General features: G+C 38.9%; 2 protein-coding genes and 1 long non-coding RNA gene across 4 annotated transcripts in view; 2 read left to right on the top strand and 1 right to left on the bottom strand.

Annotated features, from left to right (window-relative positions):
* C3g (C3G guanyl-nucleotide exchange factor) overlaps positions 1–6,022 on the bottom strand; it is a 41,972-nt gene extending 35,950 nt beyond the window's left edge. Inside the window, exon 1 of one of the 2 annotated variants that reach the window (XM_072000272.1) lies at positions 5,329–6,022. In XM_072000272.1, coding sequence (XP_071856373.1) covers positions 5,329–5,512 — 184 coding nt within the window. In that variant the 5' untranslated portion in view covers positions 5,513–6,022. The remainder of the gene's footprint in view (positions 1–5,328) is intronic. The other variant, XM_072000273.1, reaches the window with a different exon arrangement.
* Positions 6,023–7,741: 1,719 nt separating this feature from the next.
* On the top strand, positions 7,742–8,816 carry LOC139985675 (uncharacterized). Its single transcript, XR_011799474.1, has 2 exons — positions 7,742–8,609; positions 8,686–8,816. It is a non-coding gene; the product is annotated as an uncharacterized lncRNA (long non-coding RNA).
* Positions 8,817–21,768: 12,952 nt separating this feature from the next.
* Positions 21,769–23,832, top strand: LOC139985673 (leucine-rich repeat-containing protein 57). The gene has a single exon (XM_072000274.1). It carries the CDS (start codon positions 22,918–22,920, stop codon positions 23,632–23,634), a length of 717 nt encoding a protein of 238 aa, XP_071856375.1. The 5' UTR covers positions 21,769–22,917; the 3' UTR covers positions 23,635–23,832.
* The last annotated feature ends 867 nt before the right edge of the window (positions 23,833–24,699 follow it).

The raw sequence follows: 24,699 nt of genomic DNA, 5'->3' as shown, positions 1-24,699 counted from the left end.
GGACTAATGAGATGCCAGCGCACGATCTTGCCACGACGCGACGACACACGTTCCCTGATATTTTTCTTTCTCGCGCCTCTTTGATACAGTCCCCACGGGCCAACCAACCATCGCCCATCTCCAGCCTGATGTTCGCCAGGCATTTTTTAACGAGCAACACGCCGTTCGTTTCAACGCGTAATTTTTCTTTTTTCTTTTCCCTTCATCCTCTCCGTCGACTGTTAGGAAGAAACTTTTAATTAGTCCCAGCGAATAACGATTTCTCCGATGTTTCACCGAGACGTTCCTAAGCTTCCACTAGTAACCATAGGATCTGCAGCAGTGAGACGCGATGAAAAAAATCGAGCATAGAAGGTAGAATGGAACCGGTCCATGGTTTCATCTTCTTTCACCTTCCTTCTTCGACTTAGAAGACCGGTCTCGGCCCGTGGGCCGCTCTATCAGCGTCTACATTCCGCGACCGGTAGAGCAAAATTCACATGGCTGGAAGTTGCTGTATGAATCAGAATCGACGACCGAAGAACCGAGCACGCTTAACGTTGGCGAAGGATAGAAAACAGGAGAAAACGCAAAATTTTTTAAACCTAGAAAAGCTAGGTGGGGAGAGGACACAAAGAGAGAGCGAGAAATGACCTATAATGGGGAGAAATGGGTAAGAGACAAGAGGAAATAGTAAAAAGAACACAGAGGTTGCCTAATTCCCTTTTCCATTTATTTCTACCGCCAACGCGGCCCTGTTCCACGGTCTCGTTTTCTCTCTCCAACCCCCAACAAGGAATTTCGCGTTTCTTTAACCATTTAAACAGCGTCCTAATACCTTACGGTTTACGGTGACTTACAGACCGTGATATACAGCGATAACTACCGTCACCTAAAATCGTTGCCCCTTTTATGGCGTTGCGAAACTGTTCAGGCGATACGTGAATACCAATTAAGGATGCAGCGATATTGTTCTCCGTTTACTTTCTCTTTAGTCTTCTGATTTTTCCTCTCGTTGGTTCGTCAATAAATTGATCACAGTTGAGAATACAGAACGTGTAAAACGTACGGAATAGGTGAAAGGAGTAGATATTGGCGTGTTCAATGTAATGCATAGAATGGCATTACGATTAGAGGTAAGTAGAGAGCATCGGCGAAATTCTTTTTAAATGAAACTCGAGTAAATTTTCATCGCGTATTACTTAAAGTAACTGTTACAACAACGAGAAGAAATTACTTTGAGATGGAGAAGTATTTCGCGAACGACTTCTTCGCTGTTCCACCTTCTATATATTATATACGTGTGTACATAGATTCAGATAGTTCATAGGCAAAAGCAAACAGCCTCGCGATCCTACTCTACGTACGACCTGTCGTCGAAGCTATCCCCCTGGCACGTTACCGAATCCTCCGAAACCCCCGAAACTACGCGGAGAAGCGTAAGCGTAGACTTTGCCAAACAGCGATACATATTCTCCTCTTCTCGCTGGAAAATTATCGGTGCGTTGACGTTAAACTCTTTTCTCGCGAAAAGCGGATTTCTTGTAATTTTTGACTACCGAGGAGAAAGCGACGTAAAGAGTTACTACGATCCGTGTGTCTTGAGATTTACTGGCCGAACTTGCCGAATAAGTATACGGCCGCGGCGTGTCGTTCTAATGCCAACGTCAAGTTTGCCTTTACCGCGAAACACGATGTACGTTAAACGATCAAACGGTCGACTACTTTCTCCGTACTGCGCGTGCCAATGGCAAGATTCGATTGCTCGCTTGTCAACAGCCTGCGCCATTGTTCTCCGTCTGCGAACGGTATCGTATTCGTCGCGTTTGTTTCGTTGGGCAATTTCGTCATATGTTGGATCATACGTTGTTTACGTAATTTCTATTTATCGTTGATAAGAAGTTTTTATACTTAAAATTGTCGATCTATGCTTTATATGGAAATTAAATACAGTACGATATAATAAATAAATGTCAGCGAACGAAATTGTATAATAATTTATTGTCTTGACATATACCAACTACAGCTATTTTTTAAACATATCTCTTGAATAAAATATGGAATCATCGGATAAAGCAAGATATTGCATAGCAAATTAGTGTACGTTGTACATATATCTAATGTATAATCTATATGTAAGGGAAAGATACAGATAGGAGATGGACAAGGGAAAGAAAATAGATATGGTAGTAAGAAGAAAGTATTTAAAAAGAGAAAAAGAAGTAAAAGTAAGGACAGTAAATGTTCATTGAAAGAGACTTATATGTGACGGCTTGTTGCCAAAATACTAGTTCCGAAGCTTTCGTCTATCGAGGATCGACGGGTACTAGAAGGGGAGAGCGAGCGAGCGAGCCTGAAGCAAAAGTGATTGAAAACTCTGGCCAAGAGGACTCTTCTATAACGTCTTGATCAAAGCAGGCAGTGGTTTGCACCCTGCGGGGCGACGTGTAGGGCTACCCTCGTAAAACAAGCTTGCTCTCCTGCGATTCTGCTTGATGCGTTAAATGCTCGTGTAGAAGAAAAACGTATGATTCGTAACGACGTGAGCAAGAAAATACCGTCGAACGGAACAAGTTTACTCGGCCTGGATTAGAAGCTGAACTAGAGGATGAAGCGGAGAAACGAAACGTCCTGTTTCCAAGCTGATTCGTTGTTATCTCGTTTAAATTACTTTTATATTGAAATTTCGTAATCCTATAATTCGGAATCTTTCTCATTATATATTGTACGGTAAACGTTTTACGACAATGGTGAATCCATTATTAATCGAATTTTAACTTTTTAAGGAATCGAAGCGACGACGATATCTCTCACATCCAGCGAAATATCGATTAAATATTTCGATATTGTAATAAATGTTTCGAGTATCGTGCGAAATTATTCTCAATTAATCGGTAGTTCAATTTTTTAAATGAGAGCAGCTCTAGATAATCCGTAACGAGAATAACCCGGCTTGTAGGGTTCTCTTTATTTTACAAGATGAAACCACCATTTCTAAAATAGATGATAGTCAAAATAACGATAGACGTCGGAAAGGTTCGGAAATTTTATATATTCAGAATCGCAAGATCGAACGTTCGAAGAAGAGAGAAAAAGACGGACGACAAGCATAGGTTTAAAAGCATGCACAAACGAATATTTTCATTAGCCTTGTCGAATCGTTTATTCGCTTAATTATCTTTTATAGCGAATAATTGTTTTATGTAGCCCCGTTAAAAGGAATTTAGCTTTCTTCGAAAACGTCCACGATTAGTATTTCAAATAGGAAATGCCTACTCGTGAGAGTGTTGGCTGCAACGAGTTCCATGAATGCGGATTACACGGCGGCGCCGTGTCGGCAGGATCGCTTCTTTCTCTAGGAAAGTAAAATTCTAGGTAAAATTATTTACTATTAAAAATACAAATAGTACGTATAATCTTTTATCATGATAAACCGTAGCGTGTCCTATAAAAATAATTTTATCCAATATCCTCGCGTTATTTGTTCTTTTTGTTTATGGCATTTTTCAATTTCTATTTTGAGAATTGCAGTAACTGAAAAAGAAACGACGCGATGCAGTATCTATCGATACTATTTTTGCAGAATCTGCTGCGTTCGTGTACTTGCGTGTACGTAAATGAAACGCGCGAGATGAAGCGTATAGTATTGTATTAACCGTTTCTTATTCAGATAGTAAACTAATCGTAGGTAACGTTTAGGGGAAAGTGAAAATAGAGATATAAGAAGAAATAAGAATGGATGTAAGAATAGGCTGGGCAATTTCAAAATGTTTTATTATAATTCAGATATCGGACCAGGTTGAAAGCATGATATCCACGCGTTCGTTTCAGACGTTTCTTTGGATAATCTACGTTTCGCCTGTACCAACCGTATTCGAAACTTAATTCCAACTTGCAATTCATCCTATTCAAATCTCGCAATACACGCCGGTTCGCGCATTGAATCCGCTTAAACAGTGCGTGACCCGCAAATAATCGCATCGCGTTCCGTCGGCTTTCAAAATCAACTACGGTCAGTTCGGTTTAATTTTCGGCTGGGCATCGGCAAACTTCATCATTGCATTAATTACCGTGCATCGTGGCTCGTGTTTATCAATGTTGCACCCTCTCGTGCGTATTTGTTTACAGGCAGCAGTAAACGTTGCGGTTCGCATAATAATCTGCGTATCGCGTATTTATGAACGAATCCGTGCAAGTTTCACCGTTTCCACGAAAGGACGATGTTTCACCATATTTCACGATATTTTACGATATTTCCCGATATTTCCCGCAGGAGAACGGTATTCACGGAGTCTAACTTCCGTTTCTAGGTGACGATAATAGGTCAAGTTTGAAAATCGCATGGTCTAATCGTATGCCGCGAACTAGACAATTCTCCATACATTCGTGTAAAATTAAAAGAATTCTAGTCTTATCTTTGTCTCCCATGTACTCTACTTTTACGCACTTTATACAGAGAAATTTCCATAATTTCCAAAGCGACCTTGTTGCATCTCGATCGAAAGAAACACTTAAAAGTCTTAAAAGTCAAGGATCAGCCGTCAGCCGTTAAACGTCGAACAAACGCAAAACGTTCTGTTTACATGTTCGTACAGAGTTTAAAATCACGTTGTTCGAAAATGGTTTCCCAATGGTAGAAAGCGGGACGCGAGAACGCAGCAATTTGTAGCGCACCGCTAGCCCAGGGGGAAATCACTGGCTGTGTATACCTTATGCACAGCCGTAGAGGGTGGAGCACGATGGTGTACAGTACATCGGTGTATACACCGTACACTCCGGATCGCGGAGGCGTTAATAGCTGAAGGTGGCTACCGACAGTGCTTAATATGATTGACAGCACGACCGTGGCTATGGCATATTTAGTGCGGCCAAACCCGCATCTATAACGCGGTTATCTCAAGTTTAATTACTCTAACAGATAGTCCGGGAACGTCGATAGCGTTTGACCGGTGAATATTCCGCGAAGAACGCATCCTGTTGAATTTAACTGTCCTCGATGACGCGACGGTACGACGGTACAACGGTACGCGGTACAACGTCAAGGGTTGACTTTGACCTGAACAAAATTAGATAGCGCGATAGATAGTACAGATAGAAGTATACGATTGCAAGTCTTTCGATGTAAATGAAAATTCTTCTGAATCGTAAGCGCACGAACAACTATGCACGATACGGTGCAACTAAAGCAGGGTAAACTTGAACGTGATCTTGAACGTAATATTTCCTCGAGCAACAAAGTAATGTTCTCTCTCGACTGCGATCACGGTTCTTTTAAACATTCGACTTGTTCGGCCAACCATAACACGGAATATATCATGCCCTTAACCTGAATTTCTTTTTTCCAATTACCTTTCAAGCTGCAGGTCGATATGGAACCGGAAAGAGTCTTGGCGTGATTGGTCACGGCCAACAGCAGAGGCGTGGCAGCGATGAAGCTCTTCGACTTCGGTACGAACCCCTTCTGCACCGCATAGCTACGTGTGCGTCGCCGGAAGATCGGCGAGTCGAGGAAGCTGTCGTCGTACTGTGGCATTTTAAGAAGCTATTCCACTAAGAACCACGATGGATCCTCGTAACACGGATCACAATCGGTGTTCATTGTTCCACTGGGTTTTTCGAGCACAATCCTTTTTCTCATATTGTACCAACGATAAAGCACATTGCACAATTTGACGGGTAACGGGATCGAGTTATCAAATTTGTTGATCGTAGTTGGTCTTTCTTGAAATTGCTGTTTACACAGATTCTTTATTTACCACTGCCGCTATTAATATTTGAGCGTTTGTCTTGGCGTAGGAAACAAAGGAAGAACGTTTCATTGATTTCAACGGCGATTTATTAATTTTTCGTTGGAACGAAAGCGTTAAGAGCTAATCGCCGTAAGAGCTAGCTATAAGAATGAGTTGCTTGATAACGACGCAATGGTAAAAGCGATAAAGCGAAGCAGCACCGCGATAAATATACCAAGTAGCACGCGAAGAATATATATCGTAGTCGCAGGCTGACGATTCTTTTTTTATTTCTCATTCTATCGCTCGTTCTATCTCATTTTTTATATCTCGTTCTATCGATTTAACGCAAAAACAGCTCGATGATCCGTTCTTTCAACAGACACGTACATACGGTAGAGAACGGTAGTACCAGACTATAGTTATCGATGATCACTATCGAACAACAGCAACGTTTCTTAAGCTTATTAAGAAACACACGTATGTAATTATACACGCATGATCTCACGAATAGTAGGTATATTTAGCAAGTGACTACAAGTTCATGCTGTATACCGTGTAAACAGATAACACCGGCCGACGATACACCGTTTCTTGAACTTTAATTCTACGCTGACAACGAGTGGCGGATAATTTATAATTGACGATAAGCGATATAATTTTAAGATATGGTCGTGCTTGAAGAAATGCGATTATTTAGGATTTAGAGTAATTCGCGCAACGGTTAATAGGAAATTTCCAAGCTCACTCTACTATGGTATATATGTGAGAATAGGAAACGAACGAATTTTCAAATCTTCTATTTTGAAATGTTTCATCGTTTTATCGTGCAAAGTAAATCAAAGTAAATTTTAGATGTAGTGTGTAGTTTAGAGTAAAACGTTCGAACGGTAAGAATTCCAACGAACTCGAACGGAGATTTTACTGTGCTTCGTTAAATGATCGTTGAACGATACAGCTAGAAAAGCTGAAATATTTAAATCGAGCCACACCGATGACAGTATCGCGCCTAAATATACGTACTATGTTACATTTAGAGGTCTCGAGTATGTATATATGTACTATAGCAAAGTGGAGTATGTACCGAGGCACATTCGAATTCCAGGATGTCTATTTTAACGCGACGGATGTTCCGTTACGATTTCTTACCGCGCTTCCTAGTTTTTCATGCAACCTCGTAGATACGCTAATACGATATTACCGTTTTCTCTATACTATCATCGTGTGAATGCAATAATAGAAAATTCAATGGTACAACGCCTGCTACTACCGACAACATCAAATTATTTCCAGCGATCCATCGATGAAACAACACGAAATTATACGTACGTATACTAATTAGTTTTATAATATATTTATTTGATTCAACGTTCGTGTTGGGAAAAGACGAAAGCCGAGACAAGTTCTGGTGTAAAGCGAATGTCTTTAATGCTAGGAAATGTTTCAATGGCAAAAAAGAAAAATGAAAGATTAAATACCGTGTTGAATGTAATTATGCTACGCGATAAGAACTTTGGATTTCTAATTTGCAGAAAGTATCGATGCTCTTTTCTTCCTTTTTTTTTCCTTTTTCTAGAACGAGCAGATCGATGTACCCGTGTTGCCTGATAAGCTGTGAGATATAATCCACCATTCGTTTAAATTCTATAACAATAGTAGGAAACGTTTGAATCTGCTACGTTAATACAAGATGCCTTACAAACACTAGGAAAGATAGATATTTAGCATAAAAATCTGCCAACGTAAAACAAAGTTCTAAATTTCTAATTACTTTGCAATTTCAAACAGAACCTATCTTTCCAATTCTTTAGTCGCCTTCAAAAATCAATATTGAACTCAAACTCTAACTAAACAAGTCGAAAATCTTCTGATAAAGTGGTAAAATATTTCATCGTAAGGGTAAAAAAAAATCATGAACATGACGATACAATGATTACGAAGCTTGATCAAACTGGATCGAGTTTAATGGAGTTACCGGTTGATAAAAATGCATCGATCAAGAGCCGCGCTATACGTAATACGTAGTATACGTATAATGTGAAGCGGCGAGATACTTGAAGGTTCCGTCAGTTTTCACGACAAACGATCCGCGGTTGCTGGAGCGGCAGGTCGACCTTTTCTCCACCTTCGACCGCCCTGATCGCGATTCCGCCATCGCTTTTTACTGCTTTCCGAACGACTACGATTCGATACAAGACCAGGAGGTCAATCGTGTAACGTAACTAGTTCCACGCTGGACTGAACACAAGGACCAAGTTTTTCTGGCTTACTTGCTCTCGTTAAATTATCGAGTTTTCTAGCCAAATTTATACATACGAGGCAACGACTTCGAACCTTTGTCGAAGAAATGAAACGTGGCTGCCTCGTTAGGTAACCTATTGGTGAAATAAGGGTGAAACGAACCGTAAAAAGAAAAAAATGGGTGATACAGTGGATATATGTATGAATAGTTATAAGCTGGATAATGCAAAGAGAAAAAGAAATACGGTGTTTGAAAGATACATGCCGGATGAAACAGAAAATAGGTACATGTAGAAAACAGTGAATAAGACGCGCACATATTCAACTAGAGAGAAAATATTTTATTTATTGATACGTATGTATGTAAGTATAGTGCTATATCTTAATGTTTGGAAACATACAGATTTTTCTATTATTAACTTTCTATTATTAACAGGTATGTCGACAATAATTTTCACGTTTCTGGTGCTGTTAATAACGCGACTGAATGAAAAACTGATCACTGTAACGAAACAGTGTCGAATCTTGGAAGATCAAGCTTATCGAAAATGAAGTTTGGTAAAATAGGATATTCTTCCGAGAATTAGCATCGTATTTGCACGGAAGGACGAAAATTTTTTCGAGTTAACTCCAGTTAAATTAACCGCTTGGTATGCACAGGTGATATATCACGAAACGCTCTAGATCAGCCTAAAACTTACTTATTTATTTAATTCTTTATTTGTTTTGTATTTAGGATTGGTCGAAAACTGATTTTTGCCCTCGATACTTGTAACCGAAAGCACACAAAATGTCTCACATATCTAATATTTGTACGTTTATAACTGTGATTTCGGATAAAGGAAAGAGAAAAAGAGAAAGATTTATTTCTAAAAATACAACATATTTTGTGTTTAAAATCTTTTAACGCGATTAATCCCGTCGATAAAAATAAATTTCTGTTATTTGGAGAAGCCGTGCTACTAAAGAGATATGCAAAATATCTCGTCTATAAATGTAAGAAGGCTGAATCTGCATTGAAAGTGTTAAAGTAATCCAATGTCACCTCTAAACGTGAACGTTTAGAGAAACGTCTGAAGCGCGATAGAACGACGATCAACGATCCTCTCTTAGCAGTACGTTGTCAAATAACAACAAATTGGTCGACTTTGGTAAAGTACCAACGTCCTAACCTAACCCCAAGAATAATCTTGACAACAAACCGGTGCAATTATTTAGCATACTCTTCGACAGCCTTGTAATTATGCAGAGCCACGGGAATTTCGCGACCGACCGAAATTTCCTGATTAATAATAATCGTAATTAAGGAATGATGAACTTGCGACCCAGTTATACTCTTATATATTATACTAAGGTTTTGCATTATTTTTCGAGTTGGACGATCCATTGACGTAATTCGCGCGATTTTCTCTTGCGTTTAACGTCGAGCGTCGAGATCGATAGGACTTTTAGCGTGGAAACAATAAGAGGAGACGGGACGAAACGAAACGGATTTGTCAATGTTAATGCTAATCAGCGAACGAAAAATAAAATCGGGCGAATCGAGCATAAAAATTTATCATCGTGGGCTGCTTTTTTATTTCCTTCCATCTGCTCCTAGTGTTTTTGTTTCTCCTCTGATCTTTCTTTAATCCGTTTACGCCCGATTAATTCAGCTAAATTCTATTCTTTCTAATTAAATTTCATTGGATTGCACGATTAAGACACGGCCAATGACAGAATATTTAAATGCCACTAACGACATACAACTTCCATATTGCATATGGAATCTATTGGTTATATAATAATTAAATAGTTTGAGTCTGCCGTTGATACGCTTATTTCGTTTCATTCGTTAATCATCTTTGTCGCAATTTTGAAATATTAAATTATCCCGGCTGGAAAAAATGTTTCTCTTTAATTCGTTATTTCGTCGGTTTACCTTCTAAATGAACGCATTATTACCAAAGTTTCCAAGTGAATTGCCGTTTAATTGTTCAAGGAATGAAAAGTAATCGCTTCGATGTCGCTTATCGTCATCGTCTTTGACCGCAGAACGTCGTTCACACGGATTAAAACGCATATCGGTCGCTGCGCCGGCTCCTATTCAGCTAACTAATCGGGCCTTGATCGTTTATTACGCAGCATCTATGCGCCGTTTGCTCCAGATCGTCCGACGTGTCGCGATCTAGGTCGTCAAGAGCATCGCGTAGATCTTTTGATCGTCACTTTGCGGAAAAACACGCTCGATCTCAGCGAAACGAAACGAAACGAAACGGGTGGAGGGAACGTCCGAAGAAGAGAGCTGAACATACGTATTTGGCAAATATCGTGCCGATTCGACGATGTCGGTTGATCGGAACGGAATCGCTTACGCGAATCCGTAAATTACGTACGACCGTTTCAGTTTGCTTATGTACGTGTCGCGACATTTTCGCGAGCGAGCTCTAACGTAAGCGAGATCTTCGCGCGTTAAAAATCTGTGTGACGCGACGTCGAATTGACTCGAACCGCTCGAATTGTAAATGCCAACAATGAGTAAACGACGGTGTATAAATTCGAGAATTAACGATCAAGTATTTCGATAGGAAGAAATGCGAAATGTCCAATCTCTTCAAGGGCGAATTTATCAAGTCCATAAAGAAACAATTAGTTTTAACTTTTTTCACTTATCGGATATTAAAACGCATGTATAAATGTTATTAAACGAGACGGACAATATTATTTTAAATGATCGAGAATTATATTTATCACCGTTTTGTAACTATAATGTAATATAAAATATTCGCTCTGTTTAATCGTTTAGTACGATAAATTGAATTTTATATTTTATATTATATAATGTCTTTTGCACTTTTTTCAAAAAGTTTCGTTTCGAGCAGCATCGATGACGAACTGAGACGATTCGTATTATTTATTTAGAGAAAAATAGTAAGAAAAGCTTGATGAAATCGTGGAATAAATAAGCTGTGATTGTATTAAAATATAGTCTCGATTACGTGAGGAACCCGAACGAAGAAAAACAACGAAGATTAACTATTAAACATAAAACGGAATTTTCGTCCAAGTATTTGATTAAAAACATTCACGCGACGCGCTAGTAAACTTTAACTGTGACCAACATTTTTTACGCGGCTCTATGTTACATATATATTCTTCTTGCATATTTTTTCTTTCTCGCTATTCTGATCAGTTCGGATTTAACTTAACCGTTCGATGGATTTCAATGTTTTCGTTGAAACGTTGTTGTTCTTTTTAGTGAAACGTGTACACACACAAACCATATGCAATGCTAGCAATTTACGTGATAATCTCTCTCCATATAGTATAATTAGAAAAATGATATCAGCCTTATCTATGTTTTTCGCTTTATTCGGCAACTTGCACGAATTTCTTTATCTTCTCTAAAAAAGAATCATCATAAATAAATCTTACGATCCATTCACAGGCAACATCACCGAAGTCCCATGCCACTTTCATTCATCGCATTTCATTCATAGATCAACTTGAGACACCGCCGTTATTTATCTCGAAAACAGGTATTGCACGAACGAGTGAATAACGAGTAAAACCGAGTCTCCGATGGAACAAATTAACATTAGTTGTTACTGCGACGCACTTTTACGTTTAAATATAAACGTTATTTGCATTGAGAATTTCGTTTTCAAACACCAAAAGTAAATTCTCAATTTTCTTCGTCGTACATTCGTTTCGAATTAGTCGATTTTAAAGAAAATCCACTTTACACCAACTTAATAAAAATGATTTCTAGGTGAAGAAGAAGAAACGTCGAGCAATTGTTTACTTCGTGTAACTAGACACAGGAATTATCCTAGCTAGAGCTTCCAAGTCGTCGATCGTGACGTGATTCGCGATTGTTCGTGGAAAAGAATCGAGAGCTTTAGTTTCGACGACTAACTCGATACACGCTGTTCTCGAGTTTTGAAATCGTCAGTAAAAAAATCGGAAATCGCCACGAAGCGGTACAACCGAGAAACCGTGCTTTTCGCGTAACTCCACATACCGTCCTAAAATCCTCGAGCGATCGGCAAAGATTATTATCAAGATCTATAAAAAATATATTAACATTTACTACAATCTGCAGGTTTTTACGTAGGTATTTAATATTCACCACGACGAAAGGCTATGAGAAGATTAATAAAAGAAACGTTACGACCCGACGTAAATTGTTCATTTCTAGTTAGAAACTCATCGATGGATTTATTACTCGACGAAGCTCCGTTTTGGTGGAAGATCGCGGAACAACTAAAGATTCGCTCTCGGCAAGCTTTGCCTCTGATGTAACGCGATACATCTATACTATACACCACCAACCATGGAACTTGGATCAACGCAATGTGAATAGTGAAAAACTGATGTACTTATCGTGGAGATTAGTACCGCAATTTTACAAATCCGCCATTGATTTCTTAATAAGCTAATCTGAGATATGAAAAGCTTTAGCATAGCGAATAATTGAAAAACATTGATCTAAACCGTATTCGATTTAAACTCGTAGTAAACTCGTCGCGCTCGTATCGAATTTGCGAATTTTCCCCTAATTCTCATATTGCAAAACTTTGTTAAACCGCTGATCATTGCTGCGCTAGATGTATCGTCGTCTCTATCTTCGAATACAAATTAAATCTATCGATCTTTACATCGCGGCGAATCCTCCAAAGCTTTTAACGATAAATAGTAGTAGATGATAGTGGACGATGTTTTATGTTTTAGTAAGAAATCTTTTAGCCCATAAAGTTTAAAATTGACAAAGATAAGGTAATTTCGATCGAATCGCTTCATTTTCCTTCTTGCAAACATTGTACACGTAACATAATGTATTTTTAATAGGACTTTGATGTTGCATTAAGAGGCGAAAAGATTCCTAAATGAATTATGTTTGTGATATTGGCGATTAGTATAACGATTGGCTGATTATCTTTTCTATCAACGAATTAAAGATGAGGAATTTTTACGTCCAGTGAATAACTGAATAACCGAATCCATCTTGTCAGTCGTGGGAACGGAAAGTTGATCTAAATTTCATACGAATCTTGATGTTGATTTACCTTGATTTCTATCATTTTTCAAACTGTAAATGTACGAAGTTTTAGCAAGATAACACGAATTTTCCTATATTTAATGCACCACGTTTTATCCACTTTCCGTACGATCGTAGAAAAGGTAAGAATCGATCCACTTCACCACGGCAAATATATATCCACTAAAAAAACTAATCACTCGTTAGAGACACTCTGCATCTATCTTGAACACGGATTGTTGCTCGCGTCGATTCGTCTTCCATAAATTTCCTCATTGTGTATTTTCTGGAAGATTAGAATCTTTACTTTCGAAATAATAGACCGTACACTTTCTCCAAAGCGCGCACAATTACATAAAACCGATATACCTACGTAAAACGGATTCGCCACGTTTGTTACAACCAAGTTTCTATACCAGCTTCTAGATTTGTTTAACGCAACTGATTTTTACAACGGTAATCCATCTTCTACGATCAATGCGATCAACGATCGAGAACTTTTACCTTCGGCTCTATATTATCTTTAGGCAAACGTGATCGGTCTGAAACGAATTTTCACATCAACTCAACACGATTCTCCAATCTGTGCATCGTAGCGTTCCTGAGTTTTCACCGTGCGCTGACGCGATCGATCGCAGAAAACTGATCCGAATCGATCAGTCCGCTGAAATACGTCAGGATCTTGAAAATCTCACCGACAAACTTCACTGACCGTTCCCGGACGTCGTCGTTTCGTTGTGTTCGACGTTTAAACGAGTGCGTTAGAGACGTCTACGAAAGAGCACCGAGCGTAAATCTGGTCCGCGGATCGGATTCCAAACAGGTCCGTCCGAGTTTAAACGACAGAGTCAAAGAGAGGCGAGTCGCACGCGAATCCGGAGGTGAACCGCGGCTAATACTCGTGGACCGTCCACTAGCAGGATCGCCCGGTAATATCTGTGACTTTGGCCGGGAAAGAAGGCTTGTCTATTTTAACGGGTCAGAGAGGCAGACAGAGAGAGAGAGAGAGAGAGAGAGAGAGAGGAGCGCGCGCGCGCGTGCACAATCTAGCCTCGCAAAGGTCTGCGCGGTAAAGTGAGACGCAAGAAAAATACAAAGAGGAGACGAGACAAAAGGCCACGCACATAGGCAGTCGCTGTTACGTTCGTTCTTTATTTCGTCGAGCAGAGACGAGAAGAGAAAGAGAAGAGAAAGGCGAGAGAAAGAGAAGAAAAAGAGAAGAAAGAACGAGGAGAGGAGACGAGGAATTGAGAAGCAGAGAAGGAGGCGGCACAATTTATTTGCGGACCCCTGCAGCACTGTGTCAGCGTGCGATGGCTAGAACTACTTTTCTTCCTCCTCTTTTTCTCGTTTCATCTCGCTCGCCGTTCTTTGCTTCCCGTCTTCGTCGACGATGCAATGGACATTGTCATTGCCATTGCACCATAAATTGGTTTAGCTCGCGTAAGAGAACGACCGTGCAGATTATAATTTTCCTCCAGTCAAAGCTTTCCTTTCCTCTTGATCAGATGTCATGCTTCGAACGATCGGTCACTTACCTTCGAACAAAGATCTCTGGCTTATAGCTAATTCTTTTTCCTTTTAACCTTTATAGATTTCTATTCGTTTTCCAGAAATTAATCACTTTCCTTTCTTTCTTTTTTTTTCCTTTTTTTCTTTTTTTTTTTTTTTTTGTTGTCGCTCTTAATGATTATGTTTTTTCGTCCAGTCGCGGGGAGACGCGATCGCGTTGAAGCGCGTCAACGGGAATCGTGAATTCCCGTTACGATTATAACAATCGACACCACGAACAGGTCGATCCCCTTATCTCTTGAGGGATAATAGGGGTGTTTGTTGTGTAATAAAACTGTAATCAACAGTTTTATAAGATTTATATTTTCAACAATTTATTACACCTATTATCGCGCCGTGTCGGAAGATATATTTGATAATTGTATGCTTGCTAGTTGCTTCGTATAAGCAAAAAGTAGATTAAGTTAATGTCGCGTAGACCGTAGCGAGGCCTAAGTTTGCAGCAACGGTAGATGACTACGTCGAGATTGAAAGAACGATAAATTTGACTGATCTAAATGTGTAGCGATAGTAGATGACTGCGCCGAGATGGAAAAAACAGTAGATGTCTGCTCCAAGGATAAGACCGTTGACTCGACTACACGAAGATTGGAAGAACGGTAGAAGACCCGTCTCATGCTATTAAGGAGGAAAGCTCGGTGTGGGTGTGCATTTTTGAACTAAGAACGCGGATTCGTTGTTCACACTTTTCGGTAGAAAAGCGAGGGTAACGATCCGTGATACCCATTGGTTATAGCCAACGTTAATAAATAAAAATATAAGGAGAAAGTCTCCTGCAGATGTGGCTCATGGGTGTCCTTGTTCATGGGAAAAACCTGCTATTTCGCTGGACAAACACCCGCTTTCTCCGTAATTTGTAAGAGCGTGCAAAAAAGATAAGGACGGTTTTAAGGACCATCCATAAACCGAAAATACTTATATGAATAGAGATTATCGCGGGTCAGTGTAGGCCTTGGCGGCCAGACCATGAGAGACGTCGCACGGACCATCTCACGCGACGTAACATATTATATTGCATTATTAATTTTTCCACAGTTTCACCGACGAAACGTTGCAGGTGATTAAAAGAATTAACGGATAAAGTCCCGAAACCCCAGCCTTCCCTCCTCCCAGTGGCCAATCGACACGAAATTTGTGAGGATCGATGGAGCTAGAGAGAAAAAAAGTAGCGAACCCCACGTATAAAATTTTAACTTCAGGTACTTGTTAATTTCCGAGATATTAGTAAAAAATTTTTAGTGTTATACATCGACTTCTGCCTATACGAACGTCGATACGTCTGATACAATCGTCCCCGCTATAGTTAGTAGTTATCTCGGCGACTCGTCGAATAGCCGGTGATACGATATAATACAATAACGATATCGACCTCAATACCTGTAAGATATTCCACGTAAAACAGGTTACTGTAACTTTGATCGCACCAAACACACACATGTTTCATGTTCTATTTAAACATTCTCTAAAGTGATTAAGTAACCAAATGCTTGATCATTTTGCGGCCGGCTAACCCAATCCAGCTTGAAAACTAAGGCCGATCACCGGCGATAATATGCGTTATTATATTATCTGTATAAATATAAATATATACATATATATATATAACATATGCATACGGTATATTGTAAACTAACATTTTTCGGCCACTGAGATTAAAACGTAACGTAGCTTAGAAAGAACCGGTCTAATTGCAGGTGAGCTATAGCTACTGAAGCCGATATCGTCACTGCGTCATCAGTCATCGGCTGTTTGACAATCGACAACTACTACAGCGAGGACGGTTGAATAACGACGCATGTATAGGCAGAATTCGATATATGCTACGGAAATATTTTTTTATTAATATCCGAGGAAAACTAGTAAACACTCGAAGCTCGAACTTTTTATTTGTAGCCTATAGCCACCTTTTCCTTGCCATGCTCCCCGCGACTCTCAAATTTCATATCGGATCGTCTCGAAATTATAGCCGAATTGACAAACTTTGCACGATCTCTAGTTATGTGAAACGTTTGCTGCCAGATCGTTTCAGAGAAATGGAGAAAATCTACTACTAATCATAAATAGTATTTATCCGTAATCCTAGTAATACATCGCACGTAATGCGACAATGATCTTTTATAGTACTATCACGGAATGAAAGAAAAAGTAAGATAAGAGAACGATTGAAAGAAATATATAACAATATCGATGAATTCCTTAACGGTGTTGTGCTTAATTGATTTACGTTTTTGATTTTTAAATCTATCATTATTGTACATGTACATACTTACATATATGCGTGTAACGTGCAAGAAAATCGAATGAAATGAATAACTGGAGGGTAATATTTGTATACGTGACGTGTCAAATCAGTAAAAACTAGGATATTTATCATATATATAAATGTAAATGGCTAATAACTTATCAAAAACTCGTTCCTTACTATACTTCGATGGTAGTACTTGTACCTTATTTTAATACTACATTACGGATAAATAAGAATAGTATAAAATATATAATGATATCTATATATCATATATAATGAAATATAAGAAAAATATTGTAATTTGGAGACACTAACGTCACTTTCCCAATACTCGTACAAATTTAAAATAAATTGTCAAGTTGTAAGTCCTCGAATGCTTATCGTCAAACAACTTTCCACCAAATACTCTTTGATATCTTAATCTCGATATTTTATCGTCTCGAACGTCGTTCGACTTCTTCGTATTTTGTCACCTAATAATATCCTAATAACTCTGAAATAATAAGAAGGGAAAATCAAGTTAAATTAACATACTATTTAGTCCCGATACATACTACTACCTATTAAATACATTGGATCTATCGTCGACTGAACGCAACAATTTTTTAATCAAATTCTCTGTATGCGCTTTTCTATGGCTCTAACGCGGCCGAATCTCTCAAAATTTCAATTCGTATCGTCATCAATTCATTTCAATTCGTAAAACCATCGATTATCGTTTCACGAAACGATTAATGTCGGTAAAAAATCTCGTGTACAAGATAAAGCGACAAAACGTCTGCAAAACTTACGTTCTCTATAAACGAATCCCACAACCATCGTGACTCGTGCAGCTAGGAAAATTTCTTTTCAACCTGCTCGATCCTTTGTCGCAGACACGTTGTATCACGAGAGAAGAAGACTGTTTGGCTGAGGTTCGTTTCGCCATGACGATTACCTTAAACGCTCGCGATTATCTGTATACGCGCAGATATCGAACGATAAGGAAACGATAATGACGATTAATTTCCGAAAGAAGGCAAAGAAGGTGTCGTATCGAGCTCGGTTAGTAGTCTCGATGCGACGCAACGTGTGCGTTATGTGCGTGCAACGAAAGCCTACGAAGAATAAGACGCATGGGATCCGTTGGATCAGAACCTAAATTAGGATCAACACGTAACGTGTATACGTCGACTGGTTTTCGCACGTGCACGTTCCCCTCTAATCCGTGTACCGAGATATCACGTTTGCTCGACGAAACGTGAAAACAGATGCATATTCATGACTCGTCGGTGAATGTACCATGCACACGCTACAGATCCCCGGTCTCTTCCTGACGCTGCATCGCATCGGTGCTTGATATACAGATGTATGCGGTATACGAGACCTACAACATTTGCCCCTGTGGCCTCGCGTCGAGGATAGCCTACCGATGGGATCGAGGATCGAGAAACACGAGCATCTAAGAATCTAATCCTAAACCCGATCATCCCGTTGTAGTACGATCGTTGATGACCAACTGTCTATGCATATGTGTACACACGTCTAATATAACGTATAGGATTTGTTTCCTATTCCTGACGCTGTTTATGGTATAATGTACGCGCGGTATTTGCTTCTTGATCATCTTTACTCGAGAAATATAATCGATATTGTCGACGGGACACTCTTTAATGAATTAATTACTTCGTAAAGTCAGTGGTCTGCTATGTTGTTGGATATCGCGGACTAAAGTTGAAATTCCTGTGACGAAGGAAAAAGAAAGAGAAGAAACGGATAAAAGAAAGATAAAAGGGGAAAGAAGAGGAAATCGTTCCGCCGAAATTTCATCTTTCCAACCGTAAGACACGCACTGTTACATGCCAGGAGTACGTACCCTATATTTCCCCGTGTCCTGTTCTCACCGAGGAGATCCAGCAGGAGAGCGTAACTGACAAAACGGCTGGACCTCGCATATACAATGTCAACAGAGCAGAAAGGAGAAAGGCCAGAGAACGCGTAGAATTTAATCGCAGTTCGATCTAGCCCACGTTCTTACCTTTCCTTCTTCGCTCTCGCCTTCCTCCCTTTCTTTTTCCAGACAAAGACAAAGTCGTTTAATCTGCTCAAGCATCGCCGGCTGCGGGCATTTACGCGACACACCATAGAATTATTTCAACGAACCAGCCGGTCTAGCTGGAAATTTAACGAGAGTGCGCTTTTCATCAGGAATTCCCTGGCGAAACCGTGGATTTATTATTGACCGAGTTCGCAGTGTCCAGTTCGTCTAACCGAGAGGGTACAATTTCTCCTCTTCTCCGACGTTCTTCTGTTTTTATGGCTATGGTAATTGTTCTACGAGAGTATTTATTTCTCGCGAAATGCGAGCTTGCGATATTTCGCCGAGAAGAGACTCGATCGTCCGCGGTGCGTTTCTTGGTAACGAGATTCTTTCTCGTTGTAAGTATTGTAGTAACTGGTAAAAACGAAACGAAGGACCTTTCCGAGACGTTGCGTTGACGATAATCTATCGGAGTAGCTGGGTGAAATACCCGATGAATTATCAAATGAATTATAGTTTGTTTCTTAGAGAGACTATATTATATTATATTATATATAAGCCTTAAGAAAGATTATTCGTCGTCGTTCTTCGTATGATCTTTCGGTTCGGGTAACCTTTCACCTTTCGGTTGGATCAGCTTCGCTTTTCGATCCTTTACCAAAAAGAGTAACTAGAAAAATAGAATTTTTCCGAGAAACGTGTTTATACGATAACGTAATGATATTTTTAAAAAAAAAGGCTGTTCTATCGTGACACAATTGTATTTTGTTTCCCACGATTTTAGTCAAATCTCAAGTAATCGATACGATTTAAGATGAAATTCTGCGTGATCAAATTCTTGAAAAATATATTTCTCTATATTTTTACGCTTGTTCTTGTTTCGTTGTCAAATTGTTGATCGATCGATCGAGTTGATTTATGATAAAAAAAAAAAAAAAACATTTAAAATACTTAGAAAAGGAATGCATATAACGTACATGTAATGTTCTAATGTAATAGATCAGGTGGAAAAAAGTTGTTGTTATTTACGACGACTTGACGCGATGGTAAAAGATGGTAAAAGTGTATTAAAAGTTTGTTAATCGATAATAACTGTAACTTTGTTGACGCCCTTTTCTCCGCCTAACGTTTGTAACCCCTTGGATAGATCCGGCGAATTTATTTTTCAGATGCGAGAGACCATGCCAGAACGTGACAGACACTCCACGATTTCAACCGGGAACAAATCAACTCGCATTAAACACAATTACCCAGCGACAGATGACGTAGGGCATATACCGAGTTAGTCGCTACTACTAGCTATCCGGCAAATTGATCAAACTGCCTTTACTTGAAGAATATCTAATCGTCACCAGTCCTACGTGGTCCAACATATCAATCCCGATAAGTAGCACTTATTATAATAATAAAATAAAAACGTTAGATATTCTGAGGCCATTTTATCACGTTCAATTTACAATTAAAAAGAGAAAGAAAGAAATTTACATCTGCATTTTATGATAATATAAAGTCTCAAATTGCTGCCTAAATTACGTCGAATAGATAATAGTGTGTACATTTCGTTAATAATTTGTGCGTGTATTTTATCTTTTACAGTATAAATTTTGCTTTATATACAATATATGCATACCGTGTTATAATACAGTTTCAAAAGTTATCAACATTCGTGCCAATAGTTATATTAATTATTTTAATTACCTTTAGAATATATACGCACTTATATTATGCACTTATATTCTCATTGTTATGAATGAATGCAACAATAGAATATTGTTCGACATTTGGATAAATATATCTTCAAGATAGTGGGGTAAAATTTTACAGGGCACTTGAAAATATATCGAAACATGTGAAACCTCTGATAGACCTGCATCATCTCTAATAAATACGCGTATTACGTGTCCTATTTAAATTATCTGACCACACCATTTTCTATCAAATTCGCGTGCAACATAGTGGCATATAGTAAAAGGGAACGTAACAACATAGTTACTGCTATCAATTGCACGCAGAGAGCAATCGAAATGAAAAGCCGCATGCTCGATACAACGCGACGCGTTCCGTGTAATTTTTAAACAACGTAAACAAACTTACGACTTCTCGAGGCTTTAACACGTTCGCTGCTGATCGGATACAATCACGACAAATATGTATGTACGTATATAGTTTTCCTAGAGAAAAGCTATAGTTTGAGTTTGACATCGAAATTGATATGTGCTTGATACGCGTACCAACGGAAATATGAGACGTACGCGACGAACATGTTAATATGGTCGCATTCGATGCCGACCTACCTATATGTAAGTAAGTAAGTATGTAACTTTTTGTTTGAAGCGTGCGAACGCGAACTAAAAGAACTCGCGACACGGGCAGCTGTTCGGATTACATTGGGCTCGTCCCTGGCGCGTGGACGGTTTATTGACACACTCTCCAGGCGACCGCGTATTATTACCAGTGTCGTGCATCCGCCGCGTAACGTTTTTCAAGAAAGGAAACGATTGTCGTAGCATGAGGACGAATCTCGGCTCTATGGACTAGGAGAGGAAGAAAATCAACGATGCTTCCACCTCTTGTGCCATTCTTTCCATTGTTCGTGCGGTTTCTTCTTTCACTTTCGCATCATCGGGCAACATTAGTCCTCTTTCAGACGCAGTTTCAAAAATGTGTACCATATTCCTTCGAACGACGGATACGATATGCAATTTCCATTTATAGATTCGAACGCGAGCAACAAATTTCGTTAGTTTCGTATGAAAAATGGAATCTTTGAAATTAAAGCGATACGATCTTGATGAGTGGAACGAAAAGGTGAAATTGTAAACGCGGGCGCAGTTACCCTTCATTTATAAGTGACATTCGCTGAGCGTTGTCGATGTTCGTCGAAAGGTACGTTACCCACGTTTTCAGAAAGATGCCCGTTGTAATCGTCAATTGTAATGAAACGGGCACCTGTAGCAATGTGACACGCAATGCGGAGAAGAAAGAAAGAAGGGAGAAGGAGAAACGATAGAAGAGGCGTGCTAACGCATATGCTTTTGACGTTTCGCGTCCGGTAGCGTCCGTGAACGATTGCACTGCTAATATTTAGATTAACGCGGCAGTGACTATAGCGGCGTTCGAGGATGTTAAGCTGTGAGAAATTCTTGTGATAGGCGCGTAAACGAGTAAGAATTTGACTGACAAAGGAGAAAAAGAAGAACGGCGAGGACGGCCGGGTTCCGTCGTTGTTGCAGAACATCCTATACTTACATACTTACATACGTTCTCTTTGATCGTAGGTCATAGTACTTACACGGTATATCACTCACCTGCATGCTTCTCCGACTTCGGCGTGGAGGCCATCGCTAGCCGATAGTATGTCCTCTCGAGCCACGACACTATCTCACCATTTCTACGAATGATCGCATCGTAAACTACACACTAGTAACTGCCGCGGCGTTTTTAGTCTAATGTAAACCCGACGTGCACCGCTACATCTTCGTTTGTCAGCCATGTTTCGGGGTGCGAGCGCGCGAACCGCCATCGTGCGGTCACGATTCGAACACAACCACCATCCAGAGCAATATGGCCGGCCGACTGTCATTCGGGTGACATTTCACTCTATTTTCGATCTCGGAAGGATGTTTTCGAACGACTGATTTTTACAAGCGCAGCATGTTCTGCGACTGCACTCGCGCGAGAATTGAAACCGCGACACTGGTTAATCCGCTGCGACGATTCGCTTCATAAGTATCGCCGTGTGAAAATTAATCGGAGGAGTGGCGGCGCAACGACCGACTCTGCTACGTTGGTACAGTGGCTCTCAAAAATCATCGTCGATGTGATCGAATACAGTCTGTAGCAAAATATATTTCACGGTTTAACCGTGACGAGGAGTGAGTACCGAGCAACCAACGAGAATGTATAACGAGACATTGCGTGAATTTCTTATAAGTTGAACAATCATTTGTTAAGAAAATAAAGTGAGTTAGGCGAAAACCAATTTTTCCTGTTTATGCCTCTCGAAGATTGGTAGAAAGTTATTATCAAACGTAAACCCGTGTAAAAACCCTCTGATATTAACAAATTGAGAACAAGTATACGGGTTTATTTTTACCGATGTTAAAGTAAAATGGGCAACTCTGGCTTGAAGCAGCATTACGAAACTGCAAAGAAAACCGGAACGTTAAAATTGTCAGAGAGGAAACTCGACGAATTTCCACAAAATCTACTAGCTTTGTCGCCACTGTTACGAACATTGGATCTATCGGAGAACAAATTTGGTCATATTCCCGATGAAATTGGGAATTTCACATTATTAAAGCAGTTGAATCTTAATCATAACAAATTGACCACTTTGCCCGAAGCACTTGGAGCATTGACCAAGTTAGAATGTTTAAACGCAAGTTCGAACCAAATAAAAAGTATCCCTTGGTCTTTATCTAAACTAATGCGTTTGAAACAGGTCAACTTATCCGACAATCGTATAACCGAATTTCCCCCCATGTTTTGCGAGTTAAAATTTCTGGACGTATTGGATTTATCGAAGAATCGAATTACCGTAATTCCCGACGCGGCTGCGGCGTTACATGTGGTTGAACTTAACCTCAATCAAAATCAAATATCGACTGTATCTGACAAATTGGCGGAATGTTCGCGCCTAAAAACTTTAAGACTCGAAGAAAATTGTCTACAATTGAGCGCGATACCTACCAAAATTTTGAAAGATTCCAAGATTTCCGTTCTCTCTGTCGAAGGAAATTTATTCGAAATGAAACAATTTGCTAATCTCGATGGTTATGATAACTATATGGAAAGGTATACTGCGGTAAAAAAGAAACTGTTTTGAGAGTTATTCTATAGAATATTTATTACGAAATTTGTTATAGATAATAATAATAATAATAATAATAATAATTACATAATTATGTTATGACGTTGAAAACAAGCCGCATCGTGTTCGTGCAATTGTATTATACTCGATATCTGCGATAGAGTGATCATAAAAATAAAATTCTTAAATTATTCGTGAGATAAGAACGTTTTTTAATAAATTGATGAATGCTTTTACGGAAAAGCATTTTTATACTTAAAAAAACAGAGAGAGAGAGAGAGAGAGAAATGCATTCATTAGTAGATGATGAGCTCGATATACGATATAAAAGTTATGTATACAAATAATGTACATACAATATAAACCTTTGTTATATCTGGTATAACATTCAGGATTTCAGGTTGTATTACATGGATTATAAAACGATGTTTAAACGATATACATTTCGTGTTGCGATATAGTTCTTACAGAAATGATCATATATACGCATAATTTATGGAACGTTAGTAGAACATACAATAATAAGAATAATATATTTTGCGAAAAAACTTTTGCCTTTCTTTTTTTTTTTTTTTTCATGTTTCAAATTAACAAAAACATCATTTTTAATCCCAAAATGTTCCCCATTTTGACATATCTATACATATTTCTATACGCTGCAAACTAAACTGTATAGATACAATCAAAAATATGTTTGAAGCAAACATTTCCGAAATTATTATAACCAGTTATAACATGTAAATGTATGATATTGCGTATTGTGTAATCTAATTGTTTCATAAATTAAGTTTCGTAAAAATAAATTGTGCTCTTATTTTGAACTTGTAACTTTTATTACGTTTCCTAATCAAATTTTTGTCGCGTATAATTATAGTATTTACAAGTATAAATATGCAGAAAAAATTATTTTACTATTGCGAGTGAAAAACAAATGATGTTCTGCATCCCAAAATGGCGTGTATGGTCTTTGCTTTCTGAACAGGAAGAGTTGCTGAAATTAAATAAAAAAAATCGGCAGGTGAGTTACGGGCAGAAAAAAAGTTACTTACATGCTTCAACTTCCAAGTTAGCAACCCTTCA

Source organism: Bombus fervidus, chromosome 3 (assembly GCF_041682495.2).
Source record: "Bombus fervidus isolate BK054 chromosome 3, iyBomFerv1, whole genome shotgun sequence".
Taxonomy (NCBI): Eukaryota; Metazoa; Arthropoda; class Insecta; order Hymenoptera; family Apidae; genus Bombus; species Bombus fervidus.
Note: the sequence above shows the minus strand (reverse complement) of the source record. Positions and strands in the feature narration are given on the sequence as shown.

Coding starts and splice junctions, on each gene's coding strand:
- LOC139985673 (XM_072000274.1), top strand. CDS start 22,918: ATGGGCAACTCTGGCTTGAAGCAGCATTACGAAACTGCAAAGAAAACC.